Source organism: Xiphophorus hellerii, chromosome 10, assembly GCF_003331165.1.
Source record: "Xiphophorus hellerii strain 12219 chromosome 10, Xiphophorus_hellerii-4.1, whole genome shotgun sequence".
Lineage (NCBI taxonomy): Eukaryota > Metazoa > Chordata > Actinopteri > Cyprinodontiformes > Poeciliidae > Xiphophorus > Xiphophorus hellerii.
This window is the reverse complement of record NC_045681.1, coordinates 13999065-14024888: the sequence shown is the minus strand read 5'-3', so window position 1 is coordinate 14024888 and position 25824 is coordinate 13999065. Positions and strand designations below refer to the sequence as shown.

Here is a 25824-nt window from a genome sequence, read left to right as displayed (position 1 = left end):
CAGCCAATACGTCCCCAACATTTAATTGGACTAACTAACTAACTAAATAAATAAATAAATATAAAAAAATAATTAAAGTACAATCGTACGTATGGATTTAAAATGTAACCACTAGATGGCAGCAGAATGCTTATAAAGTTTCTGTGCATACTCACTATGTACCATTATGTAATGTAAGAGTGCTAAAATCTAAGAAAAAAGTAGTATTTTCAAATTTTATATTTTTTGCCTAAACTTTTTTGACCCATATTTTTTTCCATTCATTATTTAACTATTTTATAGTGCTACTTTGATATTTAAATCGCCATTTTACTTATTTGTTGCATTTACCAAGCGTGTCAGTTAAACCACCTTCACGCAAAAAAAAAAAAAAAAAACAGAGCAAAGAATTTAGCTGCAACAGAAAAGGCAAGTAAGAGGTCGGAACTGTTCGAGTTCGAGAAAGATTAAGAGGGAATCCAAAAAATGAGGCGCCGTTACTATGGAGACATAGCGCTACATTCGACGCGCAGCAACAAGGTTTTGTCTTCTGTTCCTGCTTAGTTGGAAACTAATATTGTAGTTGTTTCAGGTAGCTACAACTAAAATATTGTGAAACATTAAAGCTATTTTTTGGTATAACTATAAAAGCGTTACGTAGTTTAAAACCTACTATGTATTTCACCGTCGCTAACTGGACTTTTAATCACTTCTCTTATGTTCTCTTGTGTTGTTCATAGGATTATTTGTGTAATTATTCGTGTGGAGAGTGATAGTATGGACTCGGAGTACATAAAGAAACACCTGGGGGAGTGCCTGGCCGAGGGGCTAGCTGAAGTAGCCGAGCTGAGACCCGTTCACCCCATCCAGTATCTTGCTCACTGGCTTTACAAATACACGTCTAATGTTCAATTCGAGAAAGAGGTAAGCAGCAGTTTCTTTTATTGGCCAGCAGGAGACACCATACCACCCATGCCCTCCCCTAAAGTGTAGGTAAATGGTTTGCTATTAATATCTTTGTTTATGCAAGTGTTTGTGAAAACGTGTTGCAGTAAAAAAATTAGTGCGCTATCTATGTGCTCCACTGCAAGTAAGGAAGTTATAACTTTGAGGTCCATTGTTGTTTGCCATCTTAAATCTTTTCTTTAAATTACAATTTTGAAAATATGCAAGTATTCATACCTTTTTTTCCCCCGCATTATGTCATAATTGCAAATGTCAACACATTTTATTGTGTTTGGTCATGTGATAGACCAAACACAAATTAGTGGATGATTGTACTGGGAAAAGGATGAGTAGGTTTCCATTTTCCTTTGTAAATATAAGTATGCCTGCCCACTTATATCAACAGACACATATTGTTGACCATTCTTCTTTGCAAAAAAGCTCAAACTCATATTGAAAAAGATTGTACTAATCAGTTTTCAAGATTTATTTTATAGATTCTCTGTTGAATTTAAGTCCAAGCAGGGTGATTGGGCCGCCATGCTTGGATCTAAATCTTGGATCTTAATGCCTGACCACAAGCCACATAGCTTGATGCTACCACTATGTGCTCTGCGATGAGAATGGTATTTTGGCACAAAATATGTTGGCCATAAAGAAGCCATAAAGATCAAATTAAGTATTTTTACTATATATAATTATTGTCCTCAACTTTTAGAGCTGTTTAAATGTTTTAAATAAATTCTAAATGTATTTTTATGCTTTGCTATAAAGCTTCCAGACTATATTTTGAAAAAAAATCTTATTAATACTTGTCCAGGCTTTCTGAAGGACTTCCCAAGTTTTTTCTTTGCAGTTTTGATGCTTTTTATATAGTGGAAATGTTAGGTAAACAACATAACCAAAACCCACCACAAGGTGATTGTTTTACTTCCAGTTCTGTGTCTCCCTCATCCTAAACCTCTACTATTGTTGCCATGTTAAAGATCTGATCTTTAAACGGGTTTGAAAGCTGTTCACGGATAACAGAGGCTTAGACAGTCTAAGCTCATCAGACTAAAAGATATGGCCGCCAAATCTCAACCACCTTTTACCTAGACATGAACAAGCCCACCAACAGACCCATGCAGAACAATGGTTTGGTTCTAAGAAATACGATTATTAGAAAATCTTCTAAGAAATAAGATTATAAATACTTAACATGCAATGACATAGTATAAACAAAGTCAGAAAAAGTTAAGATGTTAGTGTATCACATTATTTTTACAGAAAAAAGAGCAATTTGCTCTGTTGGAGGAAAAGATTGCTGAATATAACATACAGAAAGCGCTGAGAGAGGAGGAGGAGAGAGCTGCTAAAGCCCTGGAAGAACTTCTAAAAGTATGATGATCATTAATTTTGTCTTTACAATGTGTTTAATCATTTACAAGTTGTTTTTTATTGCCAGAACTTACTTCCCAATTGTATCTACTGGTTAAAATACTGTAATTACTTGAAGCACAACAGAAAAGGCTAATTGTCAACTTTTCAACAGGCGGCTGAGAAACCCATAGAGCCTGAAGTACCCATTGAAATCACTGCTGAAGTTGAGAAGCCTGCTGAAGATCAGAAACTGGTAAACATACAGTAACCCAGCTCATAGCTCAGGTGGAAAATATGTTTTCAGGACAGTTATTAGATATCCACTCCAGAAATCTGTTATTTCTGCATGACTGACAAGAAGAAAGTTACTGTTGGAACAAAGGCATTAGAAGTGCAGTTTGTCACAAGCAATGAGGGGAAAAAAGTAAACACATGGAAGATGGTACCTTGGACAGAAAGGATCACAGTTTTTGGCCAATGCTCAACCTTCAAACCTTTCCATGTTTTGTCACATGACGGACATGAAAAGGTTTGAAGGTTGAGTTGCATATGTCACAAGATCTCACTGCAACATTGCAAAAAATATTGCTTTTATCTGTCCTACAGGTGACTGGTCAATCTGAGTCTGGCAAAAATGAGAAACCAGAGCAGACTGACCAAATACAATCAACTCCCAGACAAGATGGCAGTGATTTAAAATCCAACATTACAGAGAATCTGCACAACAAACCTGAAACCTTTGACTTTCCAAATGCAGAGAAGGTGATGCAGAAAGAATGCAGTTTGCATGCTGGTGATCGTGGCTTGGTGCATGTATTCATATTGAGGAGAAGATCCAGTGCATGAAAAAAATGTGTGGCCAGGTGGACAGCGTGAGCTGAAGTATAGAACACAGATGAGGAAAGAGATTCTTCAGTCAGAACAAAGACAAGAATCAGGTTGAGATACAGGAGGATGACAAGAGTAGTTTTGTCACATTCAGTTCAACTTGCTTGTATCCTTTATTTCAAGGTGGATGAAGAAGAGAAGGATAAACCTGAAGACTCTGTCCATGTGGAGACAACCTCCACTTTGCAGAATGAGGAGCTCAAAATAGAGAAAACAGTCTCATTTGAAGAACAAGAAGAAGCCATGACAGACACCAAACAGGAGACTGAAGAGCCCAGTTCTGTTCCTCTTCAAAACCAGGTGGCTCATTGATCCTGTTTTTTACTCTTTTCTGCTGCTGCAGTGAGAAGTTCGAGAAAGATCAATTTGCTCAGAAACCAGAAACAGAAGAAAGAACAGAAGAGGGTTACTGAACTTTCCTCTCATGTCAGGAGGAAGTCAAGTCATGTGTGACACCACTGATTTGTTTTGGCTACAAGTCACATAGAGCAACAGTGAAGAGTCAGAGAATTGATTTAAGAAAGATTCCTCATAGAGTTGCATAAAAATAACTTGCAAAATCATTAAAAAAACTCATTTATTTCACTGATTAGATCCAAAAAGTGAAACTCATAGTGTAATCTAGTTTTGCGTGTTGGATGTAGTGAATTGCTCCACAGATTCTGTATGAAATTTAGGCCAGGCCTGTTTCCTATAACATTTCTGTATAAGATTATTTTCATTGGTGTGATTGGTCTTATATAATAATCAGATTTTGTGAAAGTCCTCATGATAGACATTAAGACTTTCTTGAAATATATTGTTTTGTATGTGTTGAATCTGTACGAGTTTCGCTTTTTGAATTTGGATGATATTTTAAACCACTGAAATGCTGCTGTAGATGATCTACACTGAAAAAATATAAAACAGGTCTCAAAAAAGGAAGAGAGAACTTAAAGTAAGATGTCATGATAAAGCTTTGTCCTACTTTTCATGAATAATCAAATAATAAATCGAAGGACGACGATCTGTTCTACAGGTGATCGATCAGTCTGAGTCTGGCGGACATGAAGAACCAGAACAAACTGACCAACAGCAATCGACTCCCAGGCCAGATGACACTGATTTAATATCCAACAATACAGAGAACCTTCGCAGCAAACAAAATCCTGCTACCTTTGACTCTCAAAATGCAGAGAAGGTGATGCAGATAAAATGCTGTATTTATGTTGGGGAATGTGGTTCACATCATATAGACAGATTGAGGAGAAGCAGAGAACATTCCTTGCATGAAAAATATTTGCCCAGGTGGACAGAGTGAGTTGAAGTAAAGGTTTAGAAGACTGCCGAGGAAAAAGAGATCCTTAAAAGAGAACAAAGACAAGAATCAGGGTGTGTTCAATTTCTTTTCTCTCTAACTTAAAGGTTGATGGAGAGAATGATAAACTTGAAGACTCTCTCCAAGTGGAGGCGACGTCCACTCCTCTACAGAGTGAGGAGCTCAAAACAGAGAAAACAGATCCAACCGAAGAAGAAGTCATGACAGACACCAAACAGGAGACTCAAGAGCCCAGTTCTCTTCCTCTTCAGAACCAGGACAAGGTGGCTCACTAATGAACATGTCCTAATTTTATACTCTTTGCTGCAGTGAGAAAGTTGAGGAAGATGAATTTGCTCAGAAAGCAGAAACAGGAGAAAGAACAGAACAGAGTTACTAAACGCTTAAGCAGGACTTTCCTCGTATGTCAGGAGGCAGTCAAGAGTGCCACCATTGATGGTTTTGGCTACAAGTCACAGAGAGTAACAATAAAAAGTCAGAGACTGGAATTAAGGAACATTCCTCATACAGTTGCATAGAAGAGACATGGAATGTCATCAAAAAGTGCAGATTGTCTGGCCAGGTGGACAGAGTGAGAGGAAGTTTAGAAGACGGATGAGGAAAGAGATGCTTCAAAAAGGACAAAAACAAGAATATGACTGAGGTGCAGGAGGATGACAGGAATATCACTTTTTAAATTAATCCAGCAAAAATATAACATTGATTACATAAATAACAACATATGTAGCTTTTTTTAGTTTTCTTTCCCATCCTTCCCCACCTTGCTGCCAAACAACAAAAAACACTGAAATGAAACAACTGTCATCCTGAATGATTATAAGCAATTTAAACTCATGAGATCAACACAGACGAGGAGAGTTGAAAAGGTCAGCACATTTTCAGTTCCGTGTGTTATTGATTTATCCTTCCCTGGGACTCCAAATATAACCATATCAGCACTGGGTTGGATATTTCTACGAAAAGATTCAGATACATCTAGAATATCATAGACCAGAGGTTGTACGATTTGCGATTTGTTACAGGATCAGAATATATGAGTTAAATTTGCTTTATAGCTATATACTGATGGTAGAATAGCTCACTGAGAGTCTGGCTAGCCTATAATGTATTTGATGAAGAATCCTGAACTGAATTAGTCCAAGTCAATAACATGAGATTATACATTGTTTGTGTAATGCATTATCCCAGGTCTCATCGGAGATATTTATTCCAAGATGCTCTGATCCCATTGAGCATCAAAGGTAGCAAAGTTCTAATATGGCTGCCAGGAAAACATTGTTATCACATATGGGACTATGAAGTTTGTCAGATTGAAGTGTTGCCTAAATTATGATAACAGGAATATCACTTTAACATATTTAGTTTAGCTTCTTCTCTATCCTTCATTTCCAGGTTGATGAAGCAGAGAAAAAACCCGAGGACTCTGTTAAAGGGGATCTGCAGAGCAAGGAACTCAGCTCTCTTCAAGACCAGGACAAGGTGGCTCACTGATAAATATGTCTTGTTTTTAGCTCTTTGCGGCAGTGAGAGGTTTTAGAAGCTGCAAACTGTTCAGGAAAAAGCGACAGGGCCTGGTTATTCAATGCTCAACCAGAACTTTCCTCTTACGTCAGCTGGCTGACAGTCATACGAGTGATACCACTGATAGCTTTGGCTCCAGGTCACAGAGAGCAGCAGTGATAATCATGACATTTCTTACAACCCAAACAGGACAAAGCTGAGATCATATTCATTCCCGAAACACTGAAAGATTCAAATCTCTCTTGCTGTATGTTTTTCAACTGTTGTGTCTCTGATGTTTTTGTTTTCAGTGGGGTCTGTTTTAATCTTTTATAGCCTTTTGTGTATAGCATTGAGTTGTACGGGAGCGGCTAAGCAAATAAAGTTTAAACGACTGATTGATTTGCTTAAAAACAAGACCGATAACCAGAAGATGGGACACAATTGTACGCAGAAATTTCTTCTGTTTTTGCTTTTTTTGTCACTTAGATGTTGCTGACTATGAGATGAGTTTTACTATCGGCCTAGGCTAACCTGAGTAAATGTAAAATACATTTCTCAAATGATATCATTTATTACAGTAAAGACGTTATCCAAACCAGTCTGCTCGTATGTGTAAAAAAATTATTGAGCCCCAGGCCAGAACAAAACCCAACACCCAAAACTCTTGGGAATCACCAGGATGTTGCCTTTGGTAACCACTGCACAGCTTTTTAGTTCTTTTTGGTCAGCAGAGGTTTTCACTTTGGAACTTGGTTTTTGTCCAGTTTCTTTGTTATTGCTGACTCATGATTACTGACCTTAACAAAAGTGATGCCTGCAGGGCGTTAGTTGTTATTTCAGTTGTTTTCTGTCCTCCGTATGCAGATTATCCCCCTCACTGGTTTGCTAAAATCACAGTCACTAAATCCCGTTATAATGAAATCATCAACTAGAAGCATTTGTTTTACTCAAGCTATCTTTGACTGGTAGTAACATTTCTTTGATTATCTGAAACAGTTAAGGGTGGTAATACAGCAAACATGTAAGCAAATATGTAAGGGGGCAAATACCTTTTTCATCACACTGCAGAGGTTTGTGTTGCTTCACAGGCAAGACAGGGAATATTACATTTCCATAATCTAACTTTGATCTTCATACATGCTTAGGATGAAGATGATAATAAATCTGAAGAATTCGCCCAACAAGAGGCAGATTCACCTCTACGGAGTGAAGAACTTGAACAAGAGGAGACATATACTGATCAAGAAAACATTGCTGATTCATGTTCCCCCACTCTTGAAGACCAGTCTGATTTACCTCAAAATGTAAATTGGTTATGCTTTTTATTCACCTGTGTTTGCAGATAAACAATTACAGTGTAAATGAGAAATGTTTGTAAGGTGTTTAATGTTTATTTGTGATGTTTTTCGATGTGCAATCTTAGGGGACAGAGGGACCGCTCGGGAGTGATGACTTGACTCCCGCTGAAAGTGAATCCTCACCAGAATGATCACTGTGACTCAGCCAAGGCAGCCTGATGAATCTGTCAAAGACCGAAAACAGAGGTCATATTTCTAGAGGCTGGCTCTTAAATGGTTTAAATCGTTCCAAACTAGTGATTTACACACACACGCACGCACGCACACACACAAAAAAAAAAAAAACTGTTACCCAATAATAAACGTTACCTGGAGTAATTCTATTCAATCTGTTTGTTTTCTTTAAGTGTTTGTAAAAAAAAAAATGCTACCTAGCATTGAGAAATAAATCAAGTCAGTCAAGATCATAAATTCGAATGGAAATATGCTAAAGGTTGTGGTTTAACATTACCTAACGAAAGGCACCAAGAGGTATTAATTCTTTTGCAAACCATATGGGAATTTGGTTCTGGACTTATATTCCCATGTGGTGCCCGGTAAGTAATGTCAATCATCTAACAATAATGCGCACGCCTGGGTCTATTTTGTTTTATAATATCTCTTTTTGTTTTATAATATCAAAGCAGAAATCTGCCAGATTTCACAGCAGATTTGTGAAATCTAGCGTTTCACAAATGTGACTCTGCATTTTCTAACAACCTTTGAACTGGAGAAGGGTCAACTGCGTAACGATGACTGTTTCTTAATATCTATTTTTTTTCCCTTATCTTTTTTTTCCGGATGCGCAGTACTCCTGTGGATCGTTACATCGGAACGCAGCTGCAACTAATCTGACACTGATCGGTTTCTGGGTCCAACAGAAAGGGGGCTGGCTTTGGGCTGCACTGTAGAGGATCAAATCGAGCTGTACTTTAAATGCGCTCCCAGTCGTGGTCCGTTTAAAGTGGAGTAAATACAGTGAGAGGGAAACAGGAAAATGGCTATGGGACTTATTGGAGACACAGTGGCCACCGTGGGCGGCCTCGTCACGGGAGTCTTGAACTTTTTCACGGACTTCTTTCTCACTCCACCCCTGAAAGCCACTCTGATGTTCTTGCAGGAAGCTGAGCTTAAAACCCTGACAGGAGGTAGGTCTGAACTGCGTATTAAACATAAACAAACTTAAAAAGTCTCATCTCTTAACTTTAATGAACTATTGAAAGAAACCATTGCGCTGCTGGACCGCATGACTTTTAATCTCTTGCTCAAGTCAAGCCCTTCAACCTCTTCTTTCCTCAGACATAAAGACGTTCAAGGCCAAAAAGCTTTGGGAAAAGTCGGGAGCGGTAGTCATGGCAGTGCGGCGACCCGGGTGATTTTTGTGCAGAGAGGTAATGTTACAATCTATCCAGGCAGCATCTATAATCCACAAACTGTTCACCCTGACACACAACGCCCATTTTTTAACTATTCCTCCCTTCTTGCCTCCCCTTTTCTTTCTTTTCAACCACAAATTTTCTCGGTATGTGCAGTGTGTTTAGGTTACGCTGTTTTGTCATAGGCAGCAATAAATTATTGGCCAAGAAAGTTCAAATTGCATTCGGGGCATCCTCAAACATTGTTCCCATTGTTTGTTTTCCTCTTGTGGAAAAGGAGATTAATTCAATCCCTGATCCCCAAACTGAGCCAAGGGAAATTCTAGGCTGCTTTTGCAACCTATTCCAAACTATAATCAGTGTTTAAGAACGTTTTATAAATGTTCATTTTCTTCAAACATTTTTGAAGATTTTTTTTTTAAAATTATTTAAAAGATCCTGGGACACTAACTGCTTTAAAGTATAACCACTTTTTAATTTTTAAAATTTTCTCTTCACTGTTCCAACAGGAGGCTGCAGAGCTGTCCTCTCTGAAACCCCAGCTGGACAAGCTGGGGGTCCCTCTGTATGCTGTGGTGAAGGAGGACGTGGGAACCGAGGTTCAGAACTTCAGACCATACTTCAAGGGGGAGATTTTCTTGGATGAAAAGGTTGAGGCTTTTTATTTTATTTATTTTTTTTTTAAATGAATAAACTGACGCATTGTTTAGCCAGCTTGCCTTGGAGAGAAAAATGATCAGTGGAACCCTCCTTCAGACCAGACTCTCTTGCCAGTGTGTTCTATAAACACTGAGCTCATTGAGTTTGTAATAAATCTTAAGTTTGCATGACTGACTGACTGAATCCTATTTCGCTTGCAGAGGAGGTTTTATGGGCCCCGTGAGCGGAAGATGGGACTTCTGGCTTTCATGCGTTTAGGAGTCTGGTTGAGCGGAGTGCGGGCCTTCAGAAAGGGCTTCATTGGAAATGTTTTAGGGGAAGGCTTTGTCCTTGGTGGGGTGTTTGTCATTGGCCGAGGCCAGCAGGTAAATCTTAATTTGATCAAGAATTGACATAAAATGTGTTTGTATAGATTTGATCTGTCAAACTTGTATATATTTTTTTTCTCCTGCAGGGAATATTACTGGAGCACCGAGAGAAGGAGTTTGGGGACAAAGTCAACATTTCAGATGTCCTCCAAGCAGTCAGAAAAATACAACAGTAAAACAAAGCACAATTTTAGATATGCGAATCAAGGTTTGCCTCTGGGACATGAGGATTCATTGTGTATGACTGCTCTTGAAACTTTGTGTGTTCATGATGGTCTGTTTTTAAACTCAATAGAGCAAGCAGACTTGATGTTTAACACCAAGTTCCGTGTATGTTGTACTGCAGAGCAACTCTGGGACCAGAGACTGACCTTTCAGAACAATAAAGCATCTTGTTATCCTCTGGTTTGGTTTGTCTCAATTTGTGTAAAGGTGTTCAAATAAAAGTGCCCCTGTTTTGAGGTTGCTACTATACCATAATTACTGTTGGTGTTAAAATCTCATAATTAGAAACATTGAATCTTCAGCACCTCTTGCAGCAGAAGAACCTTTGGACTGGAACGTGCTTGACCTGATTGGGTGAGAGTCTGAATCCTTTGCTCTGTTCTTTGTACTAATTTTTTTGTTTTTGTTTCCCTCCCCAAAGGTAAAGCGTAATTTTAGGTTCTTTTTCTGGCTTAATTGTTTAAGCCTCGCATCACTATTAAAAATAAGCTGTAATAAATGTGCGGGATGGGGTTTACCTTGTGCACATTAGGATTTTTGAAAACTTTTTTTAAATTGGTATTTCAATGTGATGCAGGTAAACTTGTAAGGAAGTGTCAATCGCAACGCCAGTCATCCAATCAGACACCTTTGTTTGCTAATAATCCAGCCAGTGACGGTCACTTCGATGTGGCGTTTCGTGAATTCGAGGTGAATAACGCGTTTCGCACAAACAAGTACGTAAACTGTTTGCGATAGTTTTGTTTTTCTCGACCACTGTGGGATGATTTAAAGGACGTTTTTATTAATCTAGCTTATCAAATTGGATGAATACAGAACGGGAGAGACTTTTCCTGTATCGGTTTCGTTCTGCACTCGAAACGCAAATGTTTGGTAAGTTATAGTCTTCGTCTCAGAACTTTGCATACTTAGCGAGTAGTTTTTTTTAGTCATGTAGGCTACACGATATCTAGGAGATGCTTTTAAAAAACATAAAAACGGAATATAACCTATTTTTACAATGATGGATTAAATTTCGTTGGCGCAGCCGCAGTTTGAAGTTGCGCTGTCCAGGGTCCCGGAGTCTCTCCAGAGCTCCAGGGAACCCCAAAGTGACGAAGTGTGGACAGACTCTTACGTTTAGTGACACATAACCATGGAGACAGCATGTGACTTCCTAGCTGTAGGGGATCAAGTCTGCCTTAGATCACCCGATGAAATCCTATTTCTGAGCTCACCTGCTGCAGTTAAAACCCTCTGAGACTCAGTTTTGTAATGGGATGTGATCTGAGGAAGCTTGAGGACAGCAGGACTGATGGGGTGTGAGGTAAATGTGTTTGTTTTGTTGTTTGGAAATTCAGACAGGTGAGGGAGATGCAACATGGAGCGGAATGGACCGAAGTGTGACTCCAGGGGGACAAAGAGTCAAATATGTCAGAGAACAACCTACATGAGTGAGTGGAGATTAAGAAATATCACAGAAAAACCTGGACAGGCATCTCAGTAGACTGAAGTGTTAGTATAAAATTAAAGTTATTCAAAAAGTGAGGCTCGTATTGTATAGTTTAGGTACCCAGAGTTGACATTCTTGTCTGCTGTGATGATTGTAGTTTACATATAGAGAACAATAAGTCTAGCAGTAAGTAAAGTAGAATACCAATCTATTTTAAAAATAGATTTTAATACAGAAGTGTTATTGTAATTCATAAAATAGCAGCCTTTAAAACAGCAAAAAACTGCCATTAAGAATTTGGCTGTTCAAAACACTATTCAATCATGTTAATGGAAAGTTTAGAGCAAAAACAAAACTGTTATAAAAAGGGCAAAATCACCAGTGATAGCCACAGCTTTCACGTTATTGGCAAATGGCAAAAAGTGTCACGTTATATATGCAGTAAGTACAATATGTATATGTACAGACAAATTCAGAAATATCCTGCCTAAAGAGAAAAATACAGTAGATGGTCTATTGTTTATGGGTTCTAAGTCCTCTTTTCAGATGAATGGAAATGACAATGTTACAGAGTTATTGTGCTTGATTGGCCAGTAAGCTGTCCTAACCTGAATCACATAAAGAATCTATAGAGCATTGCCAAGATGATTAGGGACGCTAGAACCAACAATGTGGATGAGTTAAGACAATTATTAAAGTAACCCGGCGTGTGTTAGTACCTCGGCAAAGTCACAGGGTGATTGTGCCTCTATTTATTTAGTAATTCATGCAAAAGTACACCCAACCAAGTATTAGCTGTCTATATTGTGAAGTATATGAACATACCTTGTTTGTCTTATCTAACATTTTACTGTTCTCAGAAACAGAATTTAATCAGCAAAATTAACAGAAGTGAATCAGTTTAGGGAATCTAGAGATGAGTCTCACTTTTTTAAATTGAATTACCCTAATTGATTCCCTTTAGACTCGTTCACCTGGAGCTGACTGGCTGGGGGAGTGTGTGTGTGAAAGGAGAACCATCCAGCCCTCATGGCTTCCTCATCAGATCCGTCCCGCAGGGAAAAGGGTCCAGCCACACAAGGTTCGCACACGGCAACACGCGACCTCTTACGGAAGAAGGAACAGCGTCGCCGTGGAATCCGAGCCTCCTCGCCTATGGGTCGGGTCATCCTCATCAACTCTCCTGTAGATGGTAGGAAGCAGCTGCAAGTCACAGTGAGCCATAAACGCAGTGCTGCCTGATTCATAATGTGCTTTGGTATAACATCTACAATTGTTGTTAACCTTCAAACCTAAAATCCCCATATTTGTATAACGTATTAAAATGTTCATCAAAATGCTTTAAATATAAATTGAAAATTGATGACAAATATTTTCAAGTCCCAAGTCTCCATTTATTTAGTGCCCTGCAAACTTAATTATGCCCCTCTATTTCTCATTATAATCAAAAATTTGGACAGTTTTTTTCTAAAATCTGTTACATATAAAAATTTTAACATGTATTTAGTTCTCTCAAATAAATAATTAGGTGTGTGTCTACATCAACTGTGGACACGCGAAGACTGAAATTTCTGCTCCTTTTTCTTTGCAGAGCGTCAATTTTCAAGTCTTTCCTCAATCAGACTTAGGTCTACACTTTGGACCACTCTATCACAGAAATATTCTTCATTTCTTTTTGCAGTAATGGTGTTCTTTACATTTTGAGATGAATGATTATGCTTTAAGTATCCCTTGTAGGAAGTTCACATTAATTCAAGCGAAATCAGCTAAGATTACAGATTTTGCCTTTGTATCTCAGATTCCTCCTGATGTGTTTTAGGTGGAGATGATAGTGAAGACCTCCACACAGTCACAGTGGATAAGAGTGTGGACGGGAAGCTCGGCTTCAGTGTGCGTGGCGGCTCGGAGCACGGCCTCAGTATTTTCGTCAGTAAGGTGGAGGACGACAGCACGGCGCGTGAGTGGTGGTCTTATAAATACGGCCGCTGCTGTTGCGTTTTGTTACTACTTGATGTGCCTTAATCTTCCGTTTTTGCTTGTAGAGGAGGCGGGCTTACAGGTCGGAGATAAGCTGGTGGAGGTGAATGGTGTCAGCCTGGAGAGCATTACCATGAGCAGTGCCGTGAAAGTGCTGACGGGCAACAACAGGTTAAGGATGGTGGTGAGGCGAGTGGGGAAAGTTCCCGGCATCCGCTATTCTAAGGAGAAGACAACCTGGTGAATTTTACTATTAAAGTGAGTTTATGCTTTTCTGTTTTTCCTACTTCTGTTTTTAAAGTCATTTGGGTGCAATGCTCGTCTTCTAGGGTGGACCTGGTCCATAGGCGGATGGTGGTGGAGGAGAGCGGGCGGACACCTTCAGAAGCCAGTTCTGACAGCGCTCTGCAGAGGATCGTCCACCTTTATACCACCTCTGACGACTACTGTCTCGGCTTTAACATACGAGGGGGAAAGGAGTTTGGTCTCGGCATCTACGTCTCCAAGTAGGTTCAACATTTACTACATAGGAAGGAAAATGACTCATACATCCCTCTTTATACACAAACCTATGATAGTACATTGTTTTATGCAACATGGAATTGCATCTCAATACATCAGAATATCATTTAAAACATTGTAATCATTAAATATTAACATTTGTTAACATATTCAGATTAATTTCTGGGGGTTTTGTTTAATTTGGGGATTATGGTTTTTAGTAGATGAAAATTCAATTTCAATTCCAAGTAAAATTTTATTATATACTGCACCCTGACAGTTGAGACAATTTATTTATTTATTTTTTTCATTTTTTTGGTTCTCCCTATCGTAATGTCTCAGACTGGATCCAGGCGGTTTGGCCGAGCAGAATGGGATTAAGATTGGAGACCAGATTCTGGCTGCCAATGGCGTGAGCTTTCAGGACATCAGCCACAGCAGTGCTGTGGAGGTGCTGAAGAGCCACACACACATCATGCTCACTATGAAGGTAACATTTTGTCTTTCTTTGATTTTATTATTTCTACCTTACTTTAACCTGATGCTGAGATATATCTCGCTCATATATGCAATACTTTGTGCGGGTCTTTTACATGTAATCCCAATAGAACACTACAAATGTTGTAGTTGTATTGTGACAAAATGTGGAAACATCAAAAAGGGTAGTGATACCATAATGGTCTGCATGAGCTATTGTCTTTAAAAAATATATGGCTTATAATTTTAAGATGACAGTAATTCTCAGGGCTACAAAAGCAAGTAATTTTATTTTTTTAAAGTTTTTTTTGTCACTACTGGCCTTTATTTATTAGTAGTTTGAGAAGAACAGAGAGAGAAGGAGAGGTCTTGCAATAAATGTTCACTATGCCATCACTGCCGAACAGTTCTCTACAGAAAGCTTAAATAGACTTAAAGGAAAGTTTACACAAATCATGTTCAGCCAATCATTGGTTGATCACATGAAAAATCCTCAGGCCTTAACAAAACGAGCTAAGCATTTGATATTAAAGAGGAACAATGTAAAGAAAAATACATGTACTCTTCAGGGACAATTGCTGTTAAGCTGAAGAGGTTGGATTGTATTCCACCCTGAGTCTTCATTATTGGAAAGCACCCTGGCTCTTTCGTTGCCTGCACGCCTAACTGACCTGTATGCATTAACTTTCTGACCTACTGCCTGCCTCTCCTCTTTAATTCGCACACGAACAAACATGCTTCGCCTCTCCAGTGTGGTCGTTCGGGCCTGTTTTGTGGGCCAAGGCTGACAGCTGGCATGCAGTCACAATATTCCTCCCTCACTTTGCTCGTTGGAGGTTGGGTTTCGCTCTGTGAACAAAAAAAAAAGCCTGGCCCCGTGCATTATTCACCAAGCAGCCAGGATCAGGTGCTAATAAAAGCTTAGCCTGTGTTTTGTGTAACTTTTGTTGCTTTGGTCTGTGGAAGCTGTCTCTGTGGAATTAGAGAGCATCCCAGCTATCAGAGATTACTAGAAAGCTAGGAAAAAAAATACATATTTTTGTGGTTTTGTCTGAATTTTTACATTGATATCTCCACAGGAAGCCGGGAGGTACCCTGCTTATAAAGAAATGGTGGCAGAATACAGGTGGTTGAATAAATGTAGGTATTTTGTTTTTGTATTTTCTTTTTGTCTTGTCTAACATAAATTTGTATACCTGTATTCAAAGTATTAGCACTCACTAACACAGTATCTCACTGTTTTGGTAGTTATTTTTCTACGTATCAAATTATTCACCAGTAGGTTTAGTAGAGTAACAGAAAACCAGCAGACCCCGACAGTAACACATGCTGCAGATGTATTTGAATCAACAATTAAAATGGCAAAGCTTAAAATCAGATAAGCCCAACTCCTGAAATGTACCTGAAGAAGTCCTTGTAATGCAATTTCAACAAGTCACTGACCTCCAACACACCAGTAGATGAGCAATTTCTACCAACAAAATAAAGCAGGCGTAGTGGTCAGCCTGACGTCTGGGCTTTAGCTCAATGGGAAAGATTCCAGTTATTCAAAGAAAAGCAAAATTTTCAAACGTTTATCATGTTACACAGTAAATGTTTATGGACAAATTCAGATTTCTGTCTTGTGCAGTGCAAAACCTTTACCTTTGTGATGTGATTTGGAAAAGAATGTGTCCCCAGTGCATTTGAGTGTGTGGAAATAAAAGTTATTACAACAAGGATGTGGTATAATAGCTAAATAATAACACATAAATAGTTTGAACAAAATTGTATGCTAAGTCACATAAATTGGATTTTTTCTCCTTCAGTGGCCAATGGTACTCAGCCATCTTCCTCCCAGGCTTCAGACTCCAACTCTTCAACCTCCTCTCTGTCATCTGGGACCCCGGTCAGCTCCCTGAGCGGCCTGTCTCAAGTCATGTTTCCGCACAGCCTGCCGTTCGGTTCAGACATGGTGGACGTTTGCATCTCTACAGAGGACTTGAGGTCAGACTTGCCTACTTTATTTTAATATGATAGCCAAATTTTTCTTTTAAAATTTGCAAACATTCCTCTTGCTCTTAGCTATAATCAACTTTGACATTTTACATAAAAATCTAAGATGTGTGGCCTGCATTTCACTCTGATAGCTCTACTTAAAAGTCACTCTTATCAACTCGCTTCAGGTTAATCACAATTAGAGAGTAAAGCATCATTGGTCTTCTAGGGTTTTATATCACCTAGATAAGTTTGTTTAAAGTTCAATTAGCATACCAGTGGAGTTTTACTTTTCCTGAGCAGGAGCATGTAAACAAATAAAACTGGACTCAACACAGACCCTTGTGGAAGACCTTTATGGACTCTGGTGACAGTGGAGAACATTAATGAATGTCACCTGTCAGATAGATATGATTTATTTCTACTGTCTTTAAGTGGCAAAAGGTTTTCACTGACAAAAATGGAAGTTGTTTTGATTTCGCATGACTTCTAAATGCATAGAGCTTAATAAAATAAGAGATGCTAATGGATATGGCCCAGTTTGTATTAGTTTTGACTTGAGAAACTAGTAGGGAGCTATACTCAACGAAAAGGAGGGTACATATCATGTCCATAAATGTAATAAGCAATATTAGTAACTGAAAGTATTTAAAACAATTTGAGACAAAGAGTCTCAAATTGGTAGTAATTAGTATTAAACTGAGTCTTAGAGTGTTTTAAAATGTATTTGAAAATATTTACTTGTTTCCTTTTAGGGAAGTTTGTTTCTACAGCAGCATTTATTTATAAAGTAATTTAAAGTAGTTCATAGACAAACTAAAATAAAAGAAAAAGTAAGAATGAAAAATTCTAAGAAAAGGAAAAGAAGGAAATTACTTTTATTTGTAGAGTCTACCAGGGAACAAGACAAAAATAACTGAACTATGTATTTCTTTATGCCTAGGTCTGAGTCTGAACTAACAGATTCCGCCATCCAGACAGATTTTTCTGCTCAGAGAATGGAAACGGACACCACCCGTAGCCTGGGACCAACCACACTGCTCAAAGACACAGCGATCCGTGGAGAGGAGAGCAGGAGGTGGAAGGAGTCTCCCAAAACAGCTGTGCTGCTGGCGCTCAGCAGACCAAGCCGACCAATCAGCAGGTCGCAGAGCCAAGTCACTGTAGCAGGTCGGTCTGCATTAAAACAAAGGTTAAAAAGTTCCTACACAGATGTAGGACTGACAGAAATTTACAAAAAGTATTTATAACCCTTAGGGTTTGTCATCTTTTGTCACTTTACAACTATAAATAGAATAGAATAGAATAGAATTACTTTATTCATCCCAGCAGGGAAATTACTTTAATAAATGTTAATGTATCTCATTGGTATTTCATGCGGTCAGCCAACACAAAGTAGTGCATAGTTTTGGAATGGAATTAAAATTATGCAAGGTTTTTACAATTGAAAATCTTAAAAGTGTGGTGTGTACAGTATTTCCACTCATTTCCACGGAGTCAACACGAACTATGACTATTATCAAAGACTACACTTTATAAAATTATCTGTCACATATTATTCTGAAATACACCAAAGTTTGTGTATTTTAACTTGACAAATGTGGAAAAACTTTAAGGCACTGTAACAAAATTTCTGTTTGTGCTCCATTATAGAGATCAATCAGAAGAAAGACAAGAAGAAGCAGAAAGAGAAGCAAGCAGAGGAGAAAAGCACTCTGCAGCGCTCAAAGACCTTTGTTAACCTGCTGTTCAAAGGAGGGCGCAAGAGAGACGCCTCAGGTGGGCGCTCCAAATCACCATTCAGAGAAAGCGAAGGTAGCTCATCTTCCATGTATTTACATCTTTTTATTTTAACAAGAAAATGTCCCCACTGGCTCGCCCTTGAAAGATGTTGCAAGGTCACACTCTATAACATGGCAGCTAAACACAGCTTGGCCAGGAGTTTTGATTTAAAATACATTGTCCTGGTAAATCAGAAGTCAATTTTGTTGTCTCTTAAAAACCGAGCTGATTGCTTGTTATTTCTGTAAAGTTTGGTCTCCTTTCTGACGTTTTAATTATTTTTCTCAAACAAAATGAGCCGTGTTTTCTTTTGGACATGAGATATGTTTGGCCCTTACATTCAGTAAGTTAAACTTCGCATATACACTGATCTTCCTGAAAAGTCAGAAACTTTTGTTTCTGACTCTTCAGAAACAAAAGTTTCATATTACATAGTATGTTGTGTAATATTTTATTATGCATGAAATCTCTTCACTTCCAAATTAAATTACAATAATTATGTAAACTAAAATTCTAAATGTATTTATAATGCTTTAGACACTTTGAATTAATTTCTATATTTAATTCCAATGTAAAAAATAAAATAAAAATCTTGAAACCTAAAGAATAATCAAAACAAATAACCATATTTATTCCTTTATGGTAACATAAAGGAATAAAGATGGTAAAGATTCCAGTTATTCAAAGAAAAGCAAAATTTTCAAATTTTTATCATGTTACACAGTAAATGTTTATGGACAAATTCAGATTTCTGTCTTGTGCAGTGCAAAACCTTTACCTTTGTGATGTGATTTGGAAAAGAATATGTGGCCCCAGTAACATAAAGGAATAAATAAATAAATAATAAGGCATGAAATCATTAAAACTTTGGGGCAGAATAAAATGCAGTACATAAAAGCATATAAATGTACCTCCCTGAATAGACAGTGCCAAACATCCATTGACTGCATATTACGGTAATAAAAGCAATAGAAAACTTGTATAATGCAGACAAACAAAGATAAGGAATATTTTATGTCTACCTTTTCTAATGTTGCTCTGGAGAGCTCTGGGAACTAGCCATGTGGCCCATATCAAAGACAGCATTGACCACAAATTTCATAGTCAGTCAGGAACTACATCATGTTGCACTTTATTTCTCTTTGTCATGGAAAAAAAAAAACCTGAATATTTTCTGTCTTATATTCTGCTAAAGTCTCAAGTTAGGACTTAATGTCAAATTTTACTGTGCTGCATTTTAGAGGGACGAAATGTCAGTGTGATGCCAAACTCAGAGATGCTTGGCGTGGTGGAGGACATGGCGCGAAGGCTGCTGACGGAGGAGGAGGTGTCTGCTGTGATGACGGCATGCCGAATGGTGTGAGAGGCACTGAAACAGAAATATGGCATGAAGGCAATTAGCTGTTGTTGCAAGTAATGGTATAGCTAGTTAACATATCACTCTGTGTACAGCCTGCTTCTCTCTTTTGTAGTTTATCATCCTTGTCGAGGCCATAACACTGATGTAATATTCAAATTTTCAGAGGTTCTGTATTGGAGGGACTTCTTTGAAGTTTTGCTACAGAAATCTTCAGAAATGCTTAAAATATATAATCCTGTTTGTTATAAACCTGAGTCTTTTTGAACTGAATAATAAATTTTATCCTTAAATACTACAGCTTATTGATGATAGTCTTACTTACCAATTCAAACTAAATACCTCACTGGTATTGCAAAAAAAAAAAACTAAACTAAATGTCAGATTTCGTTCACCCAGTATACAACAGAGAGGTCAGTGGAGAACTTGATACGCCACCTGCTGGTTGTGCTGGACCGACCTGAAAAGCTGCTGCTTCTGAGGGAAGTCAGGTACGGAAGAGGAATTGGTAACATGAGGGCATTTTTAGCCCTGGCAGCCTTGTGATTATCACATACTTCAACCAATTTATTTCTAAGTATATGAGATTTATTTGCACAGAAAACTCTGAAATAAAATATCAATGAAGATTTATTTATGCTTAAGTCTATAAACTTAAATTCTTCTATGATACAATTGAATAAATCTGGCAAGAGAAATTATGTAAATTGGGGACTTTCTTGACAATCTTCATGTGTATCTTACACAATATTTAAAGATGATGTAGCCCATTACAGGAAGTGACACATTGTTTTTCCCATTTTGGTGTTCAGACTTGTGCTTTCGCCATCTGATCTGAGTGTTTTCAACAACATGGTGACCGCTGTTGAAGCTGAAGCCTACGATCTCCTCAAATATCGGTCAGGTGTGTATTTTAAATTACCAAAAGTAATTGGTTCAGTTCAGTTTGGCATCTGAATTGCAGAGCTGTTCAGATGTTTTAGTTCACTTCAGTTTCTTTTATACCAATATCTGTTTCAAAATTATCACAATCATGTAGTAACAAAATCCCATCCCGTCCCATTTTTTTACTTTCTTATAAAACTAATTTAAATGATGAATTAGTCCAAATACGGCCTTATTTTTTGAGGTATACAGTGTCTTGCAAAAGTATTCATATCCCTTGAATTTCCTCATATATACCAGTGTAAATCCTACCATTCTCTGAAAGAGTCAAATCCTTTTTAGAGAACATCAGTGAACAAACATTATAAAGACCAAATAACTCAGCAGACAGGTTAAGGGTGAAGTTATAAAGATGTTTATAAAGAGTTGTATTGTACTTGTAGCCACACAAAAATAAAACTGTGCTGATGAGAAGTGAAGAGAAGAAACATAGAAAAAATGTGGGTTAATCACAATATTGTAATGACAATTTTTAACACCATTTTGAGTTCAAGTGTTTGTCAACAGTAACAAAATTATTATAAATTTGATCCAACTGGCAAATATGTTTGTATTATTGGAAATACTGATAATGCGATGACTATAGACTATGCCATGCAGTTCTAGCTCAAAAGCAATACCCTAATCTTGGACCATCTGTTCAATCCATCATCCAAAAGTAGATTATGGCAAAAACAAGCCTACCAAGTTATGGCCATCCACCTAAACTGACTGGCTGGGCAAAAACTCCACTATTTGGAGAAGCAGCAAGGAAGTCCATGAATACTCTGGAAGAGCCAGAGATCCATAGGCTCAAGTGGGGGAGTCTGGTAACAGGACAACTGTTAGTCATGCATTCACAAATTTGGTGTTTATAAGGACTTGGCTTCAGGAAAGTGATTATTGAAAGAAGGATGAGGTAAGTCCCGTTTCCAGCTTTCTAAAGGTCATGAAGGAGACATTTAAACTTGAAGAGGAAGGTTCTCCAGTCAGGCGGGCCGTAGATTGAACTTTTTGACATACATGATTCAAAACACTGCCCACCGCCCTGCCCACACCATCCTGACCATAAAACATGGTGATGGCAGCATAACTCTTTGGGGTTGCATCTGTTCAGCAGAGATGGGGAAAGCTAATCAAAATGGATTTATTTAGCTGAAATCAGGAAAACCCTGGAAGGAAGCTAGGAAATGCTGCAAATGATTTGAGAATGCGTCTGACAATGACCCTAAACATATAGCCAGAGCTACAATAAGTTGGTTATTTTCATTATGAAGAAAGGCACGATCATGTATTTTCTATTTAGAATAGCCTTGATCAACAACTTTTCAAAGATCTCTTCTTTTCTCTGCATTGTAGTCCGAACTCCTCCTCTTCGCTCCCCCATTTCTGGTCGAGCCCCCAAACGGCGCCTCATCACACCCATCCCAGGTCAGTACCTGTACCTTGATATTTGTTTGTCTCTTTCTTTGCTTCTTTCTTTTATGAATAAATAAATAAATAAATACATACATTGTTGCCAGTTGTGGTGTTCTCTAAGAAACATCTGGTTTCAATCTCTTGCTTTTTATTTACTCTCAAGAGGCCTTAAAGTCCTTCTGTTTCTTCCATATTATTTTTTGTAAAGCTACTTCATATTGAAATATTCATATGAAATAATTACATTTTGGGATGTTTGGTAAGTATTTGTACCTATTGCAACATTTTTCTACATACTTGAATATCAGAACTGTTGGGTTTTCAAGTCTTTAAACGTTGTTTTTTTTCTCTCTTTTTTTTAAGAAAACTCTTTTACGCACAGAAGTTTTATCTCACACACTCATCATTATCCAGTATCACCAGCAATACACGTTTTTCACTCTAAGATCCTAGGTTTAAAGATGCTAGCTTTTGACATGATGACAGAAACGTCAAAAGCATGAGTGCATATAGAAATATGCACTCATGCTAATTCAGTATGATCAATTTTTGCTTGTTTGTATTGTTCTTTGTCTCATTCATATTTTTTTCTTGTTACAACTTAGTTTTTGCTCTTTCTAATCTGTGAAACTAACATTTTCATGCTCTCTCCAGATTATAGGGGTGGCTTTGAGCTCCACAGTGCTGAGGAGGTGGAAAAAGAGAGCCACCTGCTGGAGGAGCTGGAGAAGCTCAGCCTGACTGGCTCTCAGGGATCCAGGGGGAGAACAAAGACCTGTAGCTCTTTCTCAGCTCTTCTGGACATACCTGTGGACGGATATAAGCCAGAGTCCAGAAACACCAGGTCCCGCTCTGCTGGTCCCTTGCTTCCCAATTGGCTGCTGGCCCACAGCAGTGACTCCCCACCTCCTCTCCGTACAGACATTGGCACCACTCGCTCCGTCCACTTTGATGAGGCTTCTCTGCGCTCATCTTCAGATAAGGTGGAGACAAACTCTGAGAGGGGAAGGACTTTCTTCAGGAACAGCCACTCTCAAGGCAGGAGGGAGAGAAGTGCAGATAGGAGTAAGAACGGTGCGTTCACCGTGCAAAGTGCGAACCGTAGGAGCCGACCCTTGCTGTCGCAGGTGTTTGGTACGAGTCAGGAGCGACAGATGAACGGTCATCGGACTTCCTCAGAGAACAGGCTCAACGGTACTGAGCCTGAACAGGAGCATCGACTGAAGACAGTCAGCATCTCCAAGACCAAACAGTCTCTGGGTAAATAACTTTCATTCTGTCTCAGTCAAAGCTTTTATGGGAGTATTTTCTTCTCGTTCAGCTTTTTATAATTGCTATATTGCTACTAATGAGGAAACTTAAAAGTGTATATCAATAACTTGGAATATTCCATAGTCATTATTATGGCTCATATCTAATGAAAACCCAAAAAGTCCGTTTTTATTACATAAAACTAAAAAAAAAAAATTATACAGCCAGCTAAAAATTATATCCATGCACTGAAATACTATTGAAAAGGACTTTTGCATGAATTACTGCATTAACACAACATAGCATGGAGGTGATCAGCCTGTGGCTCAGCTGAGATGTTCAGAAAGCCCACGTAGTTTTAACAGCAGCCTTTCGGCTCGTCTGCATTGTTGGTTTTATTGTGTTTTTATTTCAGCTTTCCATTAATAAGCTTTAGCAATATTTTGTGGAAAATGTAAGTGAGGTATACATGAAAATTAGAATTTTCTTAGAAACTAAACTTGGGTTTTTAAATTAACTATGAGCCATAATTGTCGCATTTAAGAGCTTGCTCTGCATTTAGCAAATCGACATTATAGGTTTCATCTTTTTGCATTTTAATTAATGAAATAAACTATCTTCTAATTTATCACACAATGTGTGCACCTGTGTACACACATTATGAAGCAACGCTATCATATGGTGTTTGCATGCCTGTCAGTGAGCTAAGCGTTGAGCTTTTGTTTTCCTATTTAAATCAGTTGCTGTAAAAACACATCACTACAGCCACTAACTCCTACAGGCATCAGCATTTCTGGTGGGATCGAGTCAAAGGTACAGCCAACCGTGAAGATCGAGAAGATCTTTCCTGGAGGAGCCGCCTCCATGTGCGAGGTGCTTAAGGTAAAGAGACAAGAATTTTAGGATCGTCAGATCCTGTCACAGTGGCGCAGTTGGTAGCACTGTTGCCTTGCAGCAAGAAGGTCCTGGGTTCGATTCCCGGCCCAGGGTCTTTCTGCATGGAGTTTGCATGTTCTCCCTGTGCATGCATGGGTTCTCTCCAGGTACTCTGGCTTCCTCCCACAGTCCAAAACCTTGACTGTCAAGTTAATTGGTTTCTCTAAATTCTCCCTAGGTGAGTGTGTGCATGGTTGTTTGTCCTGTATGTCTCTATGTCGCCCTGCGACTGGCGACCTGTCCAGGGTGTACCCCGCCTCTCGCCCGGAACGTTAGCTGGAGACAGGCACCAGCACCTCCCGACCCCACTAGGGACAAGGGTGTAAGAAAATGGATGGATGGAGGTCCTGTCACCTTGATCATATGATCAGACATGGCCTTTTTTTCTTCCCAAATCTGCTTTTGCCAGTTATCTCATGGTTTGTGAACGCTTCACTCGTTGCTAAGTTAATGAGTAGTCACCAAGTACTCTTGTAATGAGGGATGCAAAATAAATCGAGCAGTTGATGCAGATGTGCCTGATCTCTTTTCATCACATCCTAAAAGTTATCTATTGGGTTGAGACATGAAGAAACCAGACTATTAGAGCTTTGTAATAAGGCGTCTTATCCTTATTACAACTATAAAGTTGACTGTAAAGGGATGAACACAGTCAGCAATAATACCTGGATGTACCTCATTTAAGCTGGGATGTTTACATGACAGTTGATTGGTACTGAGGGGCCCAAAGTGTTCTAAGAAAATATCCTCCACACCATTTTATCGTCACCAGCCTGAATGGTTAATACAGGGTCAGATGGAGTCGTGCTTTGATGCAAGTTCTACCACATTCTGGCCCTACCATCTGATCAGACTAGGCAATGTTTTTTCAGTCTGTAAATTGTAGGCTCGGGTTCCTGTTCTCGACAGGAGCAGCATCTGGCGTGATCTACTGCTAGGTCACCTGCTTCATAATTTGACATGCTGTGCATCTAGAGATTGCATTCCAAGCATTTTGAGTATAATTCGGCAAGGGTTGCCTTGCTGTCATCTCATACCAGCCTGCTTATTCTCCTCTGATAACGAGGTACTTTTATCCAAACAACTGCTGCTCACTGGATTTTTTTTGACTATTTTCTATGAACCAGAGAGATTTGCATGTGAAAATCCTAGTAGATCAGCGGTTTCTGATAAACACTGAATGTGGCATGTTTTTTTTTTGGGGGGGGGGGGTGCCAGGCAGGTAGATCTCACTTACCCAAATACAGCATACCGTTTGCATGACTGACTGACCTGGAGAAACTCACTTTGTTCCAGGCTGGAATGGAGTTGGTGTCTGTGGATGGAGTTTCCCTCCAAGGAGTGACCCACCAGCATGCCGTTGACATCATCCGCAAAGCCTTCAGCAACAAGGCCAAAGACCCCATGGTGTTTGTGGTCAAAGTTCCCAAAAACTTCTAAAAAGACAAGTTTGAGCTTAATTAGTGAGAATTAAAGAAACACTGACTTGCAGAGCTGTAGGAACAGAGGTCAGGTATGTCATTTCACCATTAATTTCAAAGAGAGCAACATGCTGCGTATGATAAAACAAACAACCTTGATGATCATAGGAATTAAGGATTATGAAAAAAAACATTGTAAAAAGTTTTGCTCTGATTTTGCAGCTACATTCATCCATTCAAAGAGTCATTTTGAAAAGTAGTGAAGAACACATCTCTATTTGTACAGTAAAGTCATTTGAGTGCCTTTTAAACTTTTATGACAGTCTATGCCTTTTTCAACCTGCAGAGGGCAGATATGAGCTATTTAAACAAAATCAAGTGTTACAGAAAAACTTTAAATGTCAACCAA

At 38.7% G+C, this 25824-nt stretch overlaps 3 protein-coding genes across 5 annotated transcripts; all 3 read left to right on the top strand.

The window, feature by feature from the left end:
- The first annotated feature begins 448 nt into the window (after positions 1-448).
- Positions 449-7681, top strand: dydc2 (DPY30 domain containing 2). Of its 3 annotated transcripts, XM_032575292.1 has the most exons (11): positions 449-571; positions 720-903; positions 2194-2304; positions 2459-2539; positions 2893-3048; positions 3298-3474; positions 4193-4354; positions 4579-4755; positions 5885-5971; positions 7141-7299; positions 7419-7681. In XM_032575292.1, exons 2-11 carry the CDS (start codon positions 757-759, stop codon positions 7482-7484), a joined length of 1323 nt encoding a protein of 440 aa, XP_032431183.1. In that variant the 5' UTR covers positions 449-571; positions 720-756; the 3' UTR covers positions 7485-7681. The 3 variants fall into 3 exon arrangements, with proteins under 3 accessions (XP_032431183.1, XP_032431184.1, XP_032431185.1); XM_032575293.1 differs by lacking the exon at positions 2893-3048; XM_032575294.1 differs by lacking the exon at positions 4193-4354.
- A 485-nt stretch (positions 7682-8166) lies between these two features.
- Positions 8167-10141, top strand: LOC116727693 (peroxiredoxin-like 2A). Its single transcript, XM_032575295.1, has 5 exons — positions 8167-8480; positions 8632-8723; positions 9218-9358; positions 9569-9733; positions 9823-10141. The coding sequence occupies exons 1-5, from the start codon at positions 8330-8332 to the stop codon at positions 9910-9912; spliced, it is 639 nt and encodes a 212-aa protein (XP_032431186.1). The 5' UTR covers positions 8167-8329; the 3' UTR covers positions 9913-10141.
- A 565-nt stretch (positions 10142-10706) lies between these two features.
- On the top strand, positions 10707-25784 carry LOC116727232 (PDZ domain-containing protein 7). Its single transcript, XM_032574541.1, has 17 exons — positions 10707-11394; positions 12358-12585; positions 13213-13350; positions 13436-13610; positions 13700-13876; positions 14214-14361; positions 15428-15488; positions 16157-16334; positions 17269-17495; positions 17979-18140; positions 19349-19464; positions 19864-19955; positions 20277-20368; positions 21748-21819; positions 22462-23067; positions 23840-23940; positions 25291-25784. The coding sequence occupies exons 2-17, from the start codon at positions 12423-12425 to the stop codon at positions 25432-25434; spliced, it is 2652 nt and encodes an 883-aa protein (XP_032430432.1). The 5' UTR covers positions 10707-11394; positions 12358-12422; the 3' UTR covers positions 25435-25784.
- Positions 25785-25824: the final 40 nt, after the last annotated feature.

What these genes read in the sequence shown, in the direction of transcription:
- dydc2 (XM_032575292.1), top strand. Translation starts at nt 757, where the DNA reads ATGGACTCGGAGTACATAAAGAAACACCTGGGGGAGTGCCTGGCCGAG. An exon ending in ACTCTCAAAATGCAGAGAAG is followed by an intron (nt 4,355 to 4,578) that starts GTGATGCAGATA and finishes TCTAACTTAAAG; the next exon opens with GTTGATGGAGAGAATGATAA. An exon ending in CTCTTCAAGACCAGGACAAG is followed by an intron (nt 5,972 to 7,140) that starts GTGGCTCACTGA and finishes ATACATGCTTAG; the next exon opens with GATGAAGATGATAATAAATC.
- LOC116727232 (XM_032574541.1), top strand. Translation starts at nt 12,423, where the DNA reads ATGGCTTCCTCATCAGATCCGTCCCGCAGGGAAAAGGGTCCAGCCACA. An exon ending in CTGCTTCTGAGGGAAGTCAG is followed by an intron (nt 19,956 to 20,276) that starts GTACGGAAGAGG and finishes TTTGGTGTTCAG; the next exon opens with ACTTGTGCTTTCGCCATCTG. An exon ending in CAAGACCAAACAGTCTCTGG is followed by an intron (nt 23,068 to 23,839) that starts GTAAATAACTTT and finishes TAACTCCTACAG; the next exon opens with GCATCAGCATTTCTGGTGGG.